Below are 19,383 nucleotides of genomic sequence, written 5' to 3'. Positions count from 1 at the left end.
GCATTCCAGTGTCCGCAGCACGACCTGGATCCGTCGGCTGGGAATGGTCACGCTCACACAGAGCAGTTTGCTGCAGGGTACTGACTGGAATGGAAAGTAGCTCTGCAAAGTAGACAGGGACAGTGCTGGGGAGACAGGGCTGTGGACATAACCCAACACTCACCCTGCTCTGGTCACAGGTAATGCACAGGCCTGTGAGGCAGGTGTACTCAGGACTAGCAAAAATTGGAAGTATGTGAATAAAGGAATGGAGAGACCCTTCTGCTTGCTGAGTGCCTCTGTCTGCCCAGGCTGCAAACTGCCAGATTGTCTGAGGTAGGAATGGGGCTGTGAGCAGGCTGGCAGGCACAGCACACTGAGCTCGGGCTCAGCACTCACCTGCAGCACCCAGGCTGGGAGCACAGGTCCTGCGGGCTCCCTCATGGGCAACGTGTTCAGCCCCTCCAGGGGAAACATGGATTCTACCACGACTAAGCCTTTGGGAGGTTCACACCTCTCCCATAACTACAGAGAGATTTTGTGGTGACAGGCTCTTTTAAATGCCCACAATTAGTCAGGGTGAACACAGGCTGCAGCCTTTGAAGTTGTGGCTCTTCTCAAGCTTCACTGATTAACTTTAGCATTATTTTAATCCAAAGGCAAATAAAATGTTCTTTAATCTTCAGAACACGCAGAACGTGAGTATGCGAGAGTGCACCACTGTTTCCTCCACAGAGCCTCCAATTAAGAGACTTTGGCACTGCTTTCTAGACCAGGGTAGGACGACAAAGAGCACTTCAGATTTTGTTTTGGTTTCAAACAAAGTGTCTTGGGGTTGCAAAGAGCCTGCTGGGTAACAGCAGGATCTGTGCTGAGCACAGGAAAAGCAGCTGCAGGAGTCAAGGAAGTTACCTTGGCATGGAGTCTTGGTACCATATTCACTCAAGCCTCTCACATCAGAATTTTGTAACTCACAGAAAGTTAGAAATGATGGGCAAATCCTCCTCCCAGTGGATGCCAAAATGAGTTCAAGGGACAGCACCAAGCAGTTTGGGCCAAATCCTGCCCCCACTGGATGAATCTCTTGAACTCCTGCAGGTCCTGTCTGAACTGCAATGTTTCACCTGTGCTGCTGTGACAGACAGACTGGAAGACACAATGTCTAGACCAAAGGGTGTTGGCAACTAATCTTGATCTGTCTGCAGGTTTATTAGCTTTTATCAAATGTTATTGGCTTCAGACTGTCAGAGCCTGAGGGGTCTTCAATTAACACACAATATTGTGCACCTGGAGAGCTCTGTCAAAGAACCCTCTGTTGAAAAGATGTAACACTGCACAGAAAATTAGAGTTGTTCTCTTACCAGGGAACCACTGGTCTATCAAAGAGTTGACATGATCCGTGATGAACGCCATGGCTGAAAAGTCTCTCACTTCTGACTGGGAAATTATTTTAATTCCACCACTTTTTTTCTTTTTCCAGTTCACATCAGAAGACTCGACGCTGTGTGAGAAAGCCAAAAGACAGACCTGTGAAGCTTTTCTGAAGTATCAGTGTCAACAAACTTTCTTTCTGGCAGGAAACCTGAGTTACATAATAACACACAGTTCATGAGTCATCGAAACACAAAGCAATCTAGCTTCGAGGGTGATTTTCAACTCAGTCTGTTCTGAAAATGACTTTCAGAAGAGAATTCTTGCACAGAAATGCCAGTTCCTCACAAAGGGTAAGTGCTATAGAAGGTCAGGACTAGGGAAAACTGTGGCCCCTAAGCAAGCTGAGTATGACAGAGAGCTTTGACAGAAATGCCCTATACAGAATGATGGAAGGTTGGGAGTTGTAAAATCAGTAATAAAACTCCAGTGGAATAATAATGGTATTTCCAGAAACCGTTAGGAAAAGTTTATGAATATCATTTTTGTACAATTCCCATGAAAGTGTAACTCCCTGAAATACATGGGGAACTAAGAGCATGATCACTACTACAGTCCAGAATTCAGGATTCCAGCCTGTGGTTTGCAGGGTCTGGGTTCAAGTCTCTACTGAGCTTGGAAACTTGGGAAGGTCACTGCTCCCTTCTGGCCTCCAACCATGCAACAGCACCAATGGTTCCTCCCTGTCTTGCCAGGGACTGAAGGGGCAAAAGCCTTAAATGTCTGCATTTGTGAAACAACGTGGACAGGAGGTTTTCCCCAGGCTTGCAGCCAGCAGACACTCTGCCTTGGCCAGGCTGAGGCACTTGCCCACAGTCCCTGCTGCACAGAAGCACCTCCATTGACCTGGATTACTGCCACGCAGTGGTGAAGTTTTAGGATTCAGTGGAAAACTCATTGAGGTAAGGAAATCTTTGCATGTGAAAATGCATGATTTTAAGCTGCCAGAGCCCCACTCTGAATTTTACTTTCTGTTCTCAGTCCTCTTTCAATTTGTGGCTGCAACAGCAGATAAGTTTGATATATTCAGACCTGCCAAATAATCAGTTATTCATCACTTTTGTCAGCAATTGTTACCAGGTGAGTTATGTCCATTAGAAGAGCCTCCTCTTCTCCTGATGAGTGAGCACACGGCCTGGGTCAGGCCCATTCATCTCCATTCAGCTGATGAGTCTCATACACTCTATTAGTCCCCTGTCACACATGCTGCATTATGAACACAAATTACCTAAGATAGCCTCCATCAAAGGTAACGAACAGACCTTCCTGCCAGTAAACCGTGTGAGTCCTTTTGACTCGGAACGTGCTGCAGCGGTTCCTTTGTGTGCCTGTGAAGCTGTAGATGGTCACCTTTTTGTTCCTTGTCTTGGTGTTCTTCTTGTTTTCAAAGAGCTGAAACAAGCAGAAACGCATGAAAATCATGCTGAAGTTTCTCGTAAGGATGTTTCAATTGGGCAAGAAAGTGATTTCTTTTTTTGGCTTTCACAGGTGCTGTTGTACCTTTTCCAGTAAAAGTGACTTGTGCTCATATAAAATTTTGCGATGGAATGGAAATACACGTGGTAAAATTGATTTTTCCACAGTGGAAATCTTTTTCATGCCACTCAAAAAAGAACAATTTCATATCAGTGCACAAAGCTAATTCTGTAACTGTGACATTTGCCGTATTTATTCTGCATTCACAAAAGTCTTATAAACCAAAAGCACTAAATGTTCTAGTGAATGATGAAGTCTGCCCTCAATGGAGAGAGTTAACTTTTCCACCTGTTTTAGAAGGAGGAAGATGGCTCTTCTCCAAGACACTTGAAACCAGCAAAATGTATTTCTGTTTTAAAACCAAGAAGTTAATCTGCAGGACTCGGCTGTACTCATTGCTCCAACATTTATTTGCCTGCAGACAGGTCTGACGCCTGGCATCCTTTCCACTCCCTTCATGAGGACTGGATGAAGCCCCTAGGAAAGGTGCTTTAGGATTATGTAGTACCCAGGAGGATGTAAGCAAGGGGTTGCCAAGACACCCCGTTAAAAGAGGTAAAGTTATTACATGGCTTGAGAAGCCTGGAACACAGAGGACCTTCCAAAAACAGGCATCATGTTTTCCATGTTCTGTACATCACTGACAGACCACAGTTTAATGGAGAGCTGCTAAAAAGATACCAGAGCAGTACTATAAATATTTTGCAGATATTTATTACAGTTTCAAATAGAAACTGCTGCAAACAACATCAAAATTCACTGGGCTCTCAGAACCTTGCAAACACTACTTAATGTCACTCACAGCACTCACACTAATGGGGTGCCTCATTAAGGCAACAGTCCTGTAATTTTCTTCTCATTTAAACCCATAGAGATTCAGATATTTGGCTCTGCTGGAGCTATTCCAGATCTTCTCTGGCAAAGCTGTGAGGGAGTCTGCCCTGGTGGAATGGTCATGGACAAGAGCCGCAGGCAGAACTCCAATTACTTGTAATTGGAAGATGCTGGAGGAACTGAGACCTTCCAGGGGGTCACGTTATGAAGAGACTGTGGAGAACTCAGGTTTTCTCCCCCAGTGCCAATTTGTCGTTCTCAATGACACCTACTGCAAAAACAGAGTCAGGCTTTGAGTGCAGAGCCTCACTTCTCTCTGCTTACTCAAACAATGCTACTGCAGTCTGTGACAGAAGCGAGCGGGATGTGAACAGACATCCCACTTACTCTGAACCCCCTCAGCTGTCTGCTTTTGTTTGCAGACAGACACAGTAACCTACCTGGAGGTCCATCTCTGCCAGGCTAATTAACATTCGAGCTATGAACCTCTGCCAGAAGCCAACAGGGACAAAGCTCATCTTGAAGACCCTCTGGACCGTGTTTGCAGTCTGGTGGCAGAGCCCGTGGATATCTAACGCTGGCTTGGTAGGAAGCAGATGAGGGAGGAGGTAGCTGAAACACATCAAGTTCAACAGCTCAGATTTTAGCTACAGCTTTTAACAGTGAGTACATTGTTACCAGATAATAAGGCGATTCAGTCTCCAAAGAGATTTTTAATGGCACAGCCTACTGCATATAAAAAAGCTTTTAGACTAAAACGCTGCAGCAATACATGGAGAAATTAATTTACACTATGAAAGCAAGCAGAGGCAAAACAGACATTACATAATTCAGCCAGGGCTATTGGAAAGGGCTAAAATTGATGTAATGAGCATTTGTGTACTCACAAATTAAATGCATTAAAATATAAGAGTCATTAGAACAGCTGTGATGTCGGGACTCATTTTTTTGGTACTATTTTGCCCTGGTAGTAAGCAAGGAATTAGAGCTATGGAACAGGAGATCAGGGCAAAAACAACCTCCAGCAGCTTGGGTTCTGTAAGCCCAGAAGTGGGGGAAAGGAGTTTCAGGCTGCAGGGACTGGGCTCTGCCCTCAACCCAGCCCCAGAATGAGAGCACCCCATGGGTCAGCATGACAGGGATTCCTGCTGCCCCATCCTTCAGCTGATGGATCCCTGTCACATCCCTGACAAACCTCTAGAGCAAGAGGTCACTTTGCCAGGCTGTTGCCAGCAGAGAAATCACTTGTCTAGCTCAGATTCCTCTGCAATCAGATTATTAGGTACTTTGCCCAAGTGTGAAGGAGACTTGATGTTATCTGTGCCTGACCAGCCAGCAGTAACGGGGTTATGCTGGTGTAGGGGACCACAACGTTTTCAAATTATTTTCAGATCTCCCAGTAATCCCAGAATATTCATTTGTCCTGATCTTTCATATTTGGGAAGTTAAACGTCCTGGAACACTGCAACTGTTTTGAAAACCATGAGCTTATGGCTTTCAATACTTGCCAGTAAATCTCTTGTCAGTGATACTCTTCTGTACCAAACACATCCCAGGATGCCTATACAATCTAAAATGTTATTTGCTTATAAGCAGACACACTGCTGTTTTATCAGTGCTGAGCCTGAGAAAATGTGTTGGCATCTGGGGCTCATCATTGACGGGCACAACGACAGCAGCAAGGCACGTGGCCAAGAGACCTGACCAAAATAACACTGGCAGGGACTAGACACAACCAGAACTAATGCTGGGTCAGAATCCACTGCTTTAAAGAATCCACTGCCTCTCATATTTTCTCTCTAGCAGCTGCAGCATTCTGTACAATTTGAAACATCAGCTCAGAAAAAAACCAGCCATCATTAGACAACAGCTCTCTCCATATGTCACACGTGATGACATATTGCATGATCAAATTATCTGTTCCATGAAACATCTTTGGAATGTAAAACTGGCAAAAGTTTCAATTATAAATTCCAGTAAGAATGGTCACGCTTTTAAGTGTATTTTAAGAAGCAGAACACAGCTAAGTTATGTGCACCTTAGGCAGAAAAGCAGAGTGCAACAAACTAAAACTTCTTGCTCTATAAAAGTAGTGGATGCATCATCAGAGAGGCAATAAATTTTCAACAGCACATCCAAGAAAAGGTCTAGGAGTGTAAGAAGGGCCAGTGAGGCCCTTCTGGGCCACAACTATCTAGTGGATTATAACACAGATGGTGATTCGACGCTCTTGAACAACAGCCAATGCAAATTTTGAAAATATGTGAAACATGCCCCCATCCACCCCTTCAGAACAGAAACTGGCAGCTGCTTTCTCTACTGACTGCACAGAAACCCTATCTGGCAATCTAGACAATAATTGCAGCAGCACAGTAACAAATAACTGCTCTGTGTCTGGCTAGTACATTAAATTAATCCAACCTGCTATAGCTACAGCCCGTCAGTGGGAAGAATATTCTGCTAATGTGGCTTGGATCGCTCAGAAAAACATTGGGCAGGCCATGAAAAAGCAGTTTCCTTGTTCCTGAGGCACAGACAATGTAATTGCCCTGGTGAAAAATGGCAGATAGTGACAAGGAGTCCAAAAGGCATTTTGGACTGAGCAGAAACATTGCTGCTTTATCTGTGTTAAGCCTGAGAAAATTTGTTGGCATCCGGGACTGGATAAGTGACAGGCATAATGACAGCACAGAGAATGCTGCACTTGTGCTGGCATTGAGAGCTCCCCCGAGGCTCAGGGCGATGCGGCCGCGCTGTCCTGCAAGGGCAAGGAAGTGAAATGCAAATGCCACATCAAAAGTGCAGCACAGCTCCGGGCTCACCGCTAGCCCAACAACAGGCTGTCGCCAAGCAGATGGCAGAGAGAAAAATCGCAGGGAACTCTGCCCAGAGGAAAAGGGACCGGGGGGCAGAGGGGAGGAGGACTCATTAACATTTAAAGAGAATGAGGTTTCTTAGACCATTTCTAGGAAAACTATTGATCAACACCTATTGAAGTTAAAAATCAAGTAAATCACGTTGCTGCTGCAGCTACGCTTTCCTGATTTCACCAGGAATAAAATGTTGCTACTTTCAGGGCTGACACAAGTACTGATTACCCAAAGTTTTCTGCCGTGCTGAAGTGAGGATCCTTCACTGGAAACAGATGACTGCAACCCATCTATATTTCAGGCCTGGCAGCCGTGGCCTCACATCCTCTCCCAGCTGCAGCTGCGCCGGCTGAGCCCTTACAGCTTCCACCTGCTCATGGCCACAGCCCCGGCGGTGTCACTGCCCCTCCGGGCTGGTGGCTGAGCCTGTCACAGCCTCAATGTACCCAGTGGACAAAGACTGCTCTGGGAAAGCTTTCACACAGGCTGGTTTGGCCCAGAGGATGCTCAGTTCAGGAAATACAGCCCAAATGGATGGGTGCCTTCCATGACACTGCTGAATGCTCTCAGATATTTTCTCAGCACAAGAATCCTGTCAAGACAACCACTTGGAGTGGCAAAGCCTGTTAATATCCACTGACTAAAAGGTCATTTTTCTCCAGCCTGACTAAATCTCTCTCATTATCAACGTACCTGTTATTGGCCACAGGCAGGGCGATCTCAAACTTGGCCAAGAACTGGAAGTACTGCTCTTCGGTCTGCTCGGTGAAACCCGTCCCAACCAGCAGCATCCTGAGGTCCTCTGCTCTGATGACTCCATTCTTAGCTACAGACTTGGAGCTCTTGATGTTGAAAATCCTCTGTAGACACTCTGAGAGCCAGACAGGGTCAAGGAAGTAAAGGTTCCTCAGGCCATGGCTCGTGTCTGGGAAGTGCAGTAGTGTCCCTGTTTCTATGAGAAAATTAATGGCTGCAAAAAAGTAAAGAATTGGGGATTAGCAATAGATCAGCATTAGGAAACCACAGAAGTGCAGAAGAGTAGGACTATGAGGCACTTTGTGCAGTTTTATGCATTCCAGACACAGCCAGCACGCAGCCAAGCCAAGAGAGTAACATCTATCTGAGGAGTGCTGCTATCTGACACTCCACTTGTAAAACCCACATCTCACTTCTTCACTGCCAGTACTTCTGTCCCCATGACACCTCCCCTTCACCCTCCTCCTGTCATCTTCACAGGGAAAGGGCTCTCCCTGCCTCCTGCAGAGCAAGGCCTCCATAAAGATCACAAGACTGGGGACCTACAGAGAAGCCAGACTTGAAACTATGGCAACCTTCACTCTACACAGACTAGAAATGAGACACAGCTTGTTAAAAAAAAAAAAAAAAAAAAAAAAAAAGAATGAAATCAGTAACCTCAAACTACCTTAGAAAATTCCTAGTCCTGTCCCCAAAGCCCCACGACTAATTTTATATTTTACCAATTTCCAAAGTCACCTCTACACTGGTGGAATTTGTGTTTACTATTTGTGGAACATTTCAATTGGACGTACATATCAATTTCCAAGAAATGACTGGTCTGCTCTGACCTACCAGTTTGCAAGTCTTCATAGTCTTTGATGTCATTTCCAGGTGTCTGCTCAATCATCAGCTCTATTTGTCTGTCTGTTAAATACTGCACATCATCATTTTGACTTCTTCTATGCTGTTCTGCAAGGACAGCTTCTTGGAGGCTGAGGTAACTCCTTGGTATCTGCAAGCCATGTGAGAAAACCAGCAGGATCAGGATCAGCCAGCAAGGGATGAACTGGCTGCCACCTTCCTTTCACAGGGGTTTTTCAGTGCTGTCTCTTCCCAGAGCCAGATTGCCATCTTAAATATTCACATGGCTCCTGCACCAACCCCTTTACTCCAGTAACTCCTAAAGGTGACCTCCCAAGCCTCCCAAAAGCCCTGCTTTGGCAAGGATCACCAAGACAGCCCAGTTCTCACCAATCTCCCTGCAAGTTTCTGGGAGCAAATTGAGCTGCCAACATCCTTCATGTTGCAGGTGACGTGAAAAATCAGCTGCCGCAGTCCCTCGAGGCCTTCCAGAGTCTTACACGAGAGCTCACTGCAAAAGCCATTCAAGGGGGAAGGTTATCAATCCTTGTCAGCACACTGGCTTCCTTTCCAGCCTCACTTTCTCTTATCACTGACTGTAAATTTCCTGTGTCAGCTGAATGGGAGGAAGGCTGTCAGTGAGTATTTTTAGAATACTTTGGAGACAACACAGAGTTGCCTGGAAAAGATGTATCAGGCCACATCTGTATTAGCCCAACCTCTGCTCTGCCTGCTTCACTGCCTGCACTGCTTGTCCCTCGTGCACTGGGATGTCTGGGGACATCCCTGGCAGCCTGACCAAAGTCATCCCCCTCTGTCCCTCCAGAGCCACACACATCCTGGAAGGGGCTGTGGGGAGGATGAGAACTCTGTGCCCCAGCAGCCTCAGGAGACAGGTCCAGTCCTCCCTGCCCAGATCAAAGAGGCAGAATGATGACTACCAGACACCTTTTCCACCCTCATTCCGGCCCTTGATCAGCTGGATCCTGCAATCTGGGAATTGATGCTTAGATCCTAAAAGCTGGCCTTCATTATCTCTTCAACAGCTAAAAACCTGCCCTCTTCAACTCCTACTAGTTTTAATCTCTTTGTGGGCTGGATAAGAACAGTTCTGTTCCACTTTCCCCAACAAAGGGTCTTTCTAACTGATCCTACACATGTTCCCATGGCAGACAGAAAACCCTTCTCTAATGAAAATATGCTTCATCTTAAACCTCAGCCCTGCTTGGCACTGGGAAGTGTGCAACTCACTGGGATGCTGCATGACCCTGACTATGACAGAAGCACCCAGGGTCACCCACACAGTGATTTCACACTCCTCCAGCCCCAGAGCTTAATACCATGCTTATTCCAGGTGGATGATGGAGTGTGGAGAGGCACAGGAGGAAAGAGGCTGGTAAGAAATGCAAGAGGAAAGGAAGGTGAAGAGAAATATTCAGGATGCCTGTCAGGGTGAAAGAAAGTCCCCTTGAGAAAGAATGACAGAGATTATGTTGTGATGCTCGGAGGTGATGGCAAAAGAGGCTTGAGGTGACACAAACAAAGTTTTCTCCTTCTCATGGTGAGTCTTTGAGCCTCACAGTGGGTCCCTGGTGCTTCTTCTAATGGGGAAGAGCTGGCTGGGATGCCTGACATGGACTGGGATGCCTGGCAGTGGCTGGGATGCCTGGCAGTGGCTGGGATGCCTGACAGTGCCTGGGATGCCTGACATGGACTGGGATGCCTGACAGTGCCTGAAGAGCAGTGTGTGGGAGGTCGGCTGATGCCTTTGCCAGGCAGCAGATGGGAAGTGCTGGGGACATCACAGTGCCCTTCCTCATTTGCCAGCTGCCACCTGCTCCTGCCCCAGGCAGATATTTTCACGTTGTTTGGTGCCAGCCTGCTGCACCCCCTGGCTCACAGCACGCTCCGTTCCCAGCTGGAGCAGCCTCCTCTTCCCAAGGGCATTCTCTTGGAGCAGTGTCAGACTACGTGGCCTGAGGGACACCCCCCTCCCAGGCAGCCCCAGCCCCCTGTTGTGACACCTGGAGATGGATGGGACAGGTTTGGACTGCCAGAGGCTCAGGGGACTGACCCCTCCTTGCCCAGCCGCGTGAGCCATGTTCCCACATCAGGTACCACCCACAGCCTCCCCTCAGCAAAGCCCCTGGCACCCCCCTGTGACAGTCACGCTCCCACAGCATTAATTAGTCAATCTGCACCTTCTCCCCTTGTGACTAATGTGTCACCATCAAACAGTGAGAAACCTGAGTGAAGGGGGAGCAGTAAATAGGCTGGTCAAGGTCATGACTTTGGAGCTTCTAGCTCTCAGACTCATCATCAGCCCCCTGAGCAACACTGACCTTCTCTCTCATTATAATACATTATCTCAGTCAAAAATAGATGAAATGCAATGCTGACGAGCCTCTAAATTGGTTCCGTTGCCAAGGAGATCAAGTATCTCAAAATTGTTAAAAGTGTCATAAAATAAAGAGTGAGTGACTGAACTTCACAAAGGCACAAGGACTCACTGCAGGTGCTTGAAGGTGATATCTGGGAAGCCAGTTGCTCTGGATCCAGAGGGAGAGCGACACAGAGCCAGGACATAGGCCCTCAGGGTTGCTATCCTCTCCACACGAATTTCGTCTCAATCAAATCAAGGTGTGTTCCTACCACCAACACCACTGAGTTTGGAGCCTTGGCCTGCAAGAGAAAACACTGGCAGAGATCTCATCCAGATTACATCAGAGAGGACAGATGAAAAGTGTAGTATTTAAGAGGAGGGAGTCACACATATCAATAAAATGGAATACATATATATATATGTTTATTTATTTATTTATTTATAAAATAAAGGCAACATATTGTGGCAGCTTGACAACTGCTGCAGGTGATCTGGGCATCACAGAAGTTCTGCAGAGCATGGCTTAATCATCTGCTGCTACTGCAGAGCAGGAAACTGTCACTTTGGATTTTTACATCAGGGTTTAACATAAAAGGAGTTGCTGTAGGTCAGTGAAATGAAGGGAACCATGTCTGCCCAGACAAAGTTAACCTGCAGCCAGAAGATCTGACATCCTGAACAAGGATAATCTGGAATGGATACCTGGAGAAGTCACACACACTTTTTCAGTGAAGGTACATGGAGAGATGTTCCCTGGTGTGTTCTCCCAGTACCCAGCAGCCTGCAGCTCACTGACTTCCTCAGCACAAGGGAGTATCTCAGAATTAACAGCATTTGATGGAGTTTGCATTCACCAGTTTGTCTTTCCAATTTCTGGTACCCCCAGTACACTTTATTTCCAGTAAATTCCACAGGTTAGGCATCCAGTGTGTTTAAGATACTTCACATTGTGTGCTTCAAAGCTACAATTTCACTTCTTCTCTCCCAATTCTATTGTAAAGGGTCATGAACAAAGACTCTCTTGTGGTTTTCTCCGTTTTAGACACAGCAGTCTTCATTTCCCCTTTCTTTAACCATCATGATCACATTTCTCTGCATTTTTCCTGATGTTACTGTGTGCTTGCTGGGATGTATTAAGGACACATCAGACATTTTGGAAATCTAATAATTTTTCTTTCAGCTTTGTTACCTAGTTTGGGTTTTTGATTGCTGCGCCCATTAATATTTCGATAATTACAAGATGTTTGCTTTTCAAGAGGCACCCATTTTTGTGCATTTAATGTTAAAACAATTATAAAATAATAAAGAGTTACAGACAATTATGAACATGGTGTTGGAAAAATGCAATGAATTCACTGCAGCTCTGAGTCTAAATGAGAGCTGGTTTGGAAATACTCTCCATCTTACCTGAATCTAAAGTGTTAAAAATATAACCTCAAGACTAATGTGTGTCTAACCCACAGAAGAAAGAAAATGCTTCAAACCCCCCTTGGAGCACAGTGTGGTCAAACACTAATTCCAAAATAAGTATGTTCAGCCTTACTTAGCAAGGGTTTATAAATCAGCTTTTGTTTCGCTCTCTGCTGTGTGTGAGGGAGAACAAAGCAAATGATAAATTTAAACCATTAAATATAGAGCGATACGCCTACAGCGTAATGGAAAATGAATCCCAAATGCTGTGCAAAATTCATAGCTTGGGGAGCTTTTAAAAGCAGAGCAAAAAGAATCTGCAATATCACATATCTGCGTGCTGAGCTGCTGCTTGATAAATAGATATCCCAGAGCCCACCAGTGACTTCTTACCTCAATGTTCAGCAACCAGAACTGTAAGTTTGCCACAGCTTCTTCCCCCAGTGCCAAGTTCCAGACCACTATGTACAATGCTTTGTCTGTGAAGAAACACTGATTGACTGTAGACATGCTCGCTGGGCCTCCGATATCCCAGACATTGAACTCCACTGAATCAACCTACTTAGACAAAGAGAAGTGTTCAAATCAAACCGTGGCAGTAAATCACTGGGAGATAATAGCTGAAGTATAAACCTACGCCTGCATAATGTATGACACAAGAAGGGGTTCAATGTCCTAATTGTGCCTCCAGGAAAGATAAATCAACAAGCAATTGTTAAGCATGGCTACCACTTCCCCACAGGAAATCAAGACTAATTACTTGCTGCTAAAACGATAGAGGTGCCCTTGATGCTGGTAAAACTCCAGTTAATGCTGTGGATTCTCCAGTCCAAACAAGGGTCTCATTCTGCGCCCTGCATTTCACTGCATCTGTAATAGAAACTGTTTCATCCTTGCCTGTGCCACAAGACCATTGAAGCTGCTTATCTGCCTCTGCTGTGGGGAACAGGAAACCCCTGCTGAAATCACTTCCACTGAGCTCAGACTGAGCTGAGCCAAGCAGAAGGGAGATGCTCAGGAGATGGGAAGCTTCTCAGGCTTCCATAAACACCTCCTACACTTTGCTCCCAGGCTTCTGACGCCTGTGCCACGCCAGAGATGGGCCAGAATCACAGTTGCTGTGAATCAGACTCACTGATTTCTGGGGGAATGCTTAAATGGAGGCCTCTCCAGATCTGGCTCTCTTCCCAGTATCCCTGCATCCATTCCTCTGTGCAGCCCCATGACAGCACTAAGAGGGAGCCTGGCTCCCTGCTTCAATGGCATTCAGGCTCTCAGCTGCAGCAGCAAGTACCAGCAAACCTGGGAAGCTCTGTCCCTAAATCACTTGGCCCTGGAGAGTCAAAAAACCTGAGACTGAATGCAAAACCAGACCTTCCTCCTCAGAGGAAGCCACCATCCTCAGAGCATCACATAACACCCAGTGGGCTCTGTTTAGGGGGCTGGGGCCAGGTACTGACTGATCCCATGTGGAAGTTACCCTATCAGAGTTCAGCCAGGAGCTCAGCATCTCAGCAGGGCTCTGATTCTGTGCAATCCGTGTGAAGTCTCCCAAAAACAGCTGGAAGAACTTCCAATTGTTGAAACCAAGCCCTAACCAGCACAAGGACTGCTTTGTTCATCCAGAAGACCTTCAGCTGGGAATGTGTGTGTGGACAGACAGACTCAGAGATGGAGATAAAAGCCTATTCATTGTCTTGATTCCACTCCAGGTCCCTCGTGCTGTCTACAGTTTTATTTTATTCAATTGCTCTTCAACACAAAATGCACAAATCCCTTCTCCCACCAAAGTCTACCCCTTCAAGGAGTCAGCCTGTGTTGCTCTTTTCTTTCTGTCTCTGGCCTGGCACTCTTTGTTGTGGAACAGCTGAACTCAGCAGGCTCCTTTCCCCTTTCCAAAACAGTCTGGTGGTCATGGCTCTCATCTGGGAAGGGGGAGTGATGTGTTTGCACCCCCTCAGCTCTGACAAGACTACAGGACAAATTCTGCATCCTCTGTTCCCTAGGCTACTCTGCAGGCAGTGGACAGGACCACCTACAAATGCTTGGATTAAATCAGCACTCTCCAAATGACTTTAGTGCGACACACTCCATGGATGAGCCATCTGATATTTGGGTGTTTAAGATACGCCTTAGACATCCCTGGATCACACCTTCCACCCACATGCCCCACCCAGGACAGGTCTGGTATCAAGGAAGTCCAGCCTTTAGGTACTGATGTCCCAAATGAAAACCCAATCTGCTGCAGAGAAGCTGATTTAAAGCACTCTCTCAAAATTAGTGTCCACTGAGGTGGGAGAGCCAGAATTTCAGCCTAGCCAACACTCTTTAGAGTACAGTCAGGAAAACGGAACTGCCCTCTAGTTCTGGAAATGAAAGAATTGCAACGGGTCTAAAACCACATCCACTTGTAAGGCAATGCAAACTGCTCTTTGCAAAAGGACAATTTCAAATTTCAGCCCACAGGACCCTGCAGGGCTCCCACATCCTACTGGTCCTGCAGATCTCTGAGCGCTTTTCACCTTCGCCTTGTGCCCCATGGGCTTGGGCAGCTCCCACTTGGTTGTGCGGATGGTGGCCTCGCTGTGCATCATCTGGGGCACCTTCCCTGTCTGCAGGATCTCCACCAGCGTGGACTTGCCCTGCCGGGGGGGCCCGATGACAATCATCTTCATCAGCTTGCACTTCTCTGCCCGCCGCAGCTGCGCTCGTAAATACGCCAGCACCGTCTTGGGGCCTGGGAGCAGGACAGAACAGGGTGGGCACTGCAGCCAGCAGCACCCAGGGACAGCACAAACCCCACTCTGCACACACACATCCCATGGCTGGGAACTCCTGCTTGCCCTGCAGCCTGGCTGTGGGCTGAGAATAAACAAAGAAACCTCCAGCAGACAAACCTGAGACAGAGACCCCAGGAAAAGGTCACTGCTCGGAGGCTCTACAATGGAGCACTGTAAAGAGAAACAAATGCTGGGGCTCCTATGCTTCAGAAGCTGAAAGGAAACATAAAATACTAATTCAGTATTGGAAAAATACTCAGTTTTTCCCTCTGCTTTTATGCTTCCAGTTAAAGTGAGATTGAGGTTTCAACAGTATACTGCTGGAGCGGGAATAATTCCTAATAACTTTGTTCGCACAGGATTTTCTGATTAAAATGAAAAAAAAAAAAAAAAAAAGACAGCATTGTAATGGATCCAAAAACCTAGCAGCTCACAATAAAGTCACTTCAATGGGACTGTCTGTGACTGCTGATCCTAAACACTTCAGTCTTTAGAGAGACCATCTAAATATCCTAAAATATCCACATTCAGGAAGCAAGCCACAGAATTTATGCATACTGCAAATGAAATACTGCATTTATAAGTCATCATTTTAAATTGTGATCTCTTTTAAATTGATCATTACAGCCAGAGCTTAGCGCTGATTATCAAATTTGTAAATAGGAGTAGGAAGTTTCCCTGTGCAATTCCAGTTAACCCCACGAGGGCTCAGGCATTCACTGTCTGTTCCTGCTCTTGACCATTAAAAGGAAGAGATTTTATTGCATGTTCAGTCAATTTAATAAAGAATACACAGCATCAGCCTTACCCTCTTTTCTGATCTCTGCAGGAACGTTACTGATATTTAGTTCCTCGATATCCAGCTGCCAGAGATTAGCCAGCTGTCCAAGTTCTGGAGGAAGCTCTCGGATACCAGGGTTACTGTACAAAAACAAATAAATCTACCAACAACCAGGCTTTGTGTGTAAGTAGCTGCTCTCATGGACTCTCAGATTACGCTATTCTACCCTTGCAGAAATCTTCCATTAACATTTTAATAAGACTACTCAGCACTTTAATAGCAATTTCCATCCTAAAAGTGATGTATAACCTCAATTTATCCTCTGAGGCAGACAAATGTAATCATCTTTGCTGGATAGTTGAGGAAATAAAGGCAAAAATGATGAGTTATTGAATGTAGCACTACAGAAAATGACAGCAAAAAGCCAGAATGAACTAGAGGCACATTAGATTCCCAGGCCTGTGTTCAAAGCATTAGATCATCTTCCCTGACTCAAAAGACCAGTCTCCTCATTATCTAAAGCAAACCATGGGCACAGCTCTAACAAGGGGCTGACAATTTCCAGCTTTCTGACTTCAAAAGCACTGGACATCTGGGGTGGGGCTCCACAGAAGACTGGTCACTAAAACAACATGGAAATAACACCGCAAAGCTTTTCCAGGACATGGACTTACTTTCCTAAATAAAGCTCTGTTAAACCTTTCAGGAGGCAAACGGACTGAGGGACAGAGTCCAGCTGATTGTCGTTCAGATAAAGAACCTCCAGAGAATCACTCAGAAATGCTGGAAACTCCAAAAAAGGACCTGGAACGAGGCAGAACACAAAATGCACCTTTAAAAAAAGAAACAACAATACAGGCATCAAGGCTCTGAACCAAGAGCTTCACCTGAACTTTGCAGGCAGGACATGAGGTCATGTCCATTGGCAGGGGCCAGCACCAAGCAAGAGCAGAAAAGCAAATGGCCTTCAGTGACAATCAAACATCAATGTTCACATCTCAAAATGTCCTAAAGTCACAGTGCTGGAAGGTGACAGTGTCCAGGACTTATGGGGTGCTGAGGGAGGAACTCCAAGCCTGCCAAAACAGCTCAGGGGATGAGTGGCACATTGTCTCCTGCTGTTGAATACATGGTAATATCTTGTGAACTGCCCCTATTGCAGCCTGACAGCTGGCACTGAGAGGGCATCCCACGGGTACAACTGGTTCTTAACATGGCACTGAAAGGGCACACCCAGGGCACAGCTGGTTCTCAATGTGTTTTTTCCATATTACCTGAGCAAAGCCAGTCAGAATTCTTGTTCAGGCCCCCACGTGGCATCCCACAGTAATTGATGGTGGATCAAAGTCAGTAACAACAGAGAAGAAAACCCAAACTGGAGCTGAGAGATTGACCTATGCTGTCTCCAAAACATGCTGGTGTTTACTCCTCTGTTCTGTTTTAGAGAAGGACTCAGGGAACTTCCTCCATGCCTGAGGAGCATCTTGGGTATTTTGGGAGCAACCCAAGCAGCAGGACCATCAACTGCATGGCTGAGTTGCTGTTGCTGGAGAGGTTCAAAGAAAGGAAAGCTCTTCAGGTCCCAAAGAGCACCATTTCACTCCAGAAATAGCATCTGGGATAGCGGCACAAAAACTGCCATGGATTGTGTTGCTGTATTGAGGTTTGACATTTATCTACCAAAGAGCATCCTGAAATGAAGGAAAACCAGGCGGGTTTGGAGTCTCAATAGGAAAGTACAACCAGCACCATCTGCTGCCTCTATGGTCAATCAAAGCAACTCCCTGAGATCCAAGACTGTCCCTTCCTGAGGGATGGGACAGTTCCACTTCCACCAAGATCTTCCTTTACAGAGAAGAGGTGAGGAACTGTAACTATACTCAGTCAAAAAGAGGAAAAAAAACTGGAAGAGGTTTTCTCGGGAGAAAACTCCCCAGTTCTAATATTAACAGCACTTGCAGCCCGAGCTGTGATCAGAAAAGGAGCAAGATGGAGTCCCACTATCTGCAGGGGTGTTTCATATACGTGACAGGACTGTCTGGTGTGGGCAGTGTCACAGTCTGCCTTTTGAGTCTTCAAATTGAAAAAATCATCTTTGAGATTATTTTAGGAGAACAGCAGGCTTATTCAGGGACGCAATTCACTTCCTTTCTGGCTCATTGCTGAACTTTACATTGTTGCTCTTCAGTAGGTACCTGGGCACAGACAGATTTAGTCCCTCTTGGACACGTAGGAGCAAACTCCTAAAATAGCAGCAATACCCTGAATTCACCAAGGAGTCCCAGGTGGAAAGGAGTGTACTATATTGGAAGCAAGCTTGAGGTGTTTATGAATTGTAATTATTTATTCATGAGTTATTTATGATTTCTCTGGCTTCAGCTCAAATTTTCTTTTAAAGATCTGTAGAAAAATTAAAACAAATCCCATCTTGAAAATGTATTTTTGGATGAAAAAACGCTACCAACACCACACATGCATGTGCAAGAAGTTATTCTGAGACTTATCAATCAAGTATAGTGAGCACCATAAATTATTCTCTTTAAATAACCTAGACTTAAGTAAAGAGCTTTGTTGGTAAATCATATGAAAACCTGTCCACCCCCACCTCACCAGGAGACTTCTGTGAGCAGCTGATGTACTCCAGCTTCTGTTTTCTCTTGATGTTTAAATTCTTGGCCTCATCCTCTCGTCTCACCAAGCTACACTTGGCAGAGGAACAGAGAGAAAAGGATGAGCTGCCTCTGCTCTGTCTCTGTGGCTGCTCACCCGTGGCACCAGCCAGGTGGGCTGCTCTGTGCCCCCTGCTACCTGAGGCCACCTGAGGCAGCTCCAGGTTGCACCAGGGTGCAAAGTGGCTGTTCAAATGTCACTGCTGCAGAGCTCATCCTCTCTTGCTTTCTGCAGAGGGTGATGCTGGGTTTGCAGCATGTAGAGATTTCCATTAGGACAGCAATTCCCTTTTAGAACTGGTTGTAGCTGCCTTTGCTTGCTGCTCCTGCCCTTCTCTCCCCTTTGGGAAATGCTGCTGCAGCACTTTACAGCAAAGCTCTGAGGCTATGTCAGACTCCACAAGGTTCAGACTCCTTTTCCCGTTGTTCTGTAGTCCAACAATGTCACAGCATTTCCATTTCCATTTCCTGCTGTGAAACAGCACAGACCAACCTCTTCTCCCCCTGGGGGGCACACACACCTCAGCCAGCACAGCAGCCTCCACTGCCATGGACAGGAAAATGAGGCAGGACCAGCCTGGCCTGCAGGTCCAGGTAGAGCTTCTGCCTCCCAGAGGAGCAGCTGGAGGTGAGGATCTCCAGCCTTAACCTACAGCTATGGCTGCACATGGTTCATTTACCAATTTCACCTCAGGCACAGTTTTCAGGGGAACTGAGGGAAGGATTTGCTGCAGGAGGGCCTCTTCCTCCCACGAGCAGTCCAGGGCTGCTGGGATGTGATGCTGGCTCTGTCCCACTCTGTGACTGGCAAGGAATGCTTAGAGCCAGGCATTCTGCAGGCAGCCAGAATGAGAAAACTCCCCAAGTGCTTTAAAATAAAACAACAAACAAAAGAAATGCAGATGAATCCCACAGAGAGCAGGAAGCAGTGCAATATCTTCAGATATCCCTTTGTTCTCTCTGGGATTTCACACGCATTTCATCAGCTCTGCCCCAAACTGAGGGTGCAAATCACAGGCAGGGGAAAATGTGCCATTTATAAAGTCAGCAATCAAAACAATCCTAAGAGTCACAGGGATAATTATGGGTTAATTTCCCTTCAACATGCCACTTAATGCTCTGGCTAAAAGGCATAACCTTCACGAAAGAGCAAAAGAAACAGGTTTCACAC

General features: G+C 46.2%; 1 protein-coding gene across 1 annotated transcript in view; it reads right to left on the bottom strand.

Moving 5' to 3' along the window:
* Positions 1-19,383, bottom strand: part of LRRK1 (leucine rich repeat kinase 1) — a 69,328-nt gene that overhangs the window by 18,273 nt on the left and 31,672 nt on the right. The window contains 12 exon segments of the mRNA XM_036389603.2: positions 1,341-1,480; positions 2,639-2,802; positions 4,161-4,332; positions 7,284-7,560; positions 8,181-8,340; positions 8,580-8,700; positions 10,700-10,805; positions 10,808-10,871; positions 12,376-12,540; positions 14,505-14,719; positions 15,571-15,683; positions 16,218-16,347. Of these exon segments, the coding sequence (XP_036245496.1) occupies positions 1,341-1,480; positions 2,639-2,802; positions 4,161-4,332; positions 7,284-7,560; positions 8,181-8,340; positions 8,580-8,700; positions 10,700-10,805; positions 10,808-10,871; positions 12,376-12,540; positions 14,505-14,719; positions 15,571-15,683; positions 16,218-16,347 (1,827 nt within the window).

This window comes from Molothrus ater, chromosome 13, assembly GCF_012460135.2.
Source record: "Molothrus ater isolate BHLD 08-10-18 breed brown headed cowbird chromosome 13, BPBGC_Mater_1.1, whole genome shotgun sequence".
Lineage (NCBI taxonomy): Eukaryota > Metazoa > Chordata > Aves > Passeriformes > Icteridae > Molothrus > Molothrus ater.
Note: the sequence above shows the minus strand (reverse complement) of the source record. Positions and strands in the feature narration are given on the sequence as shown.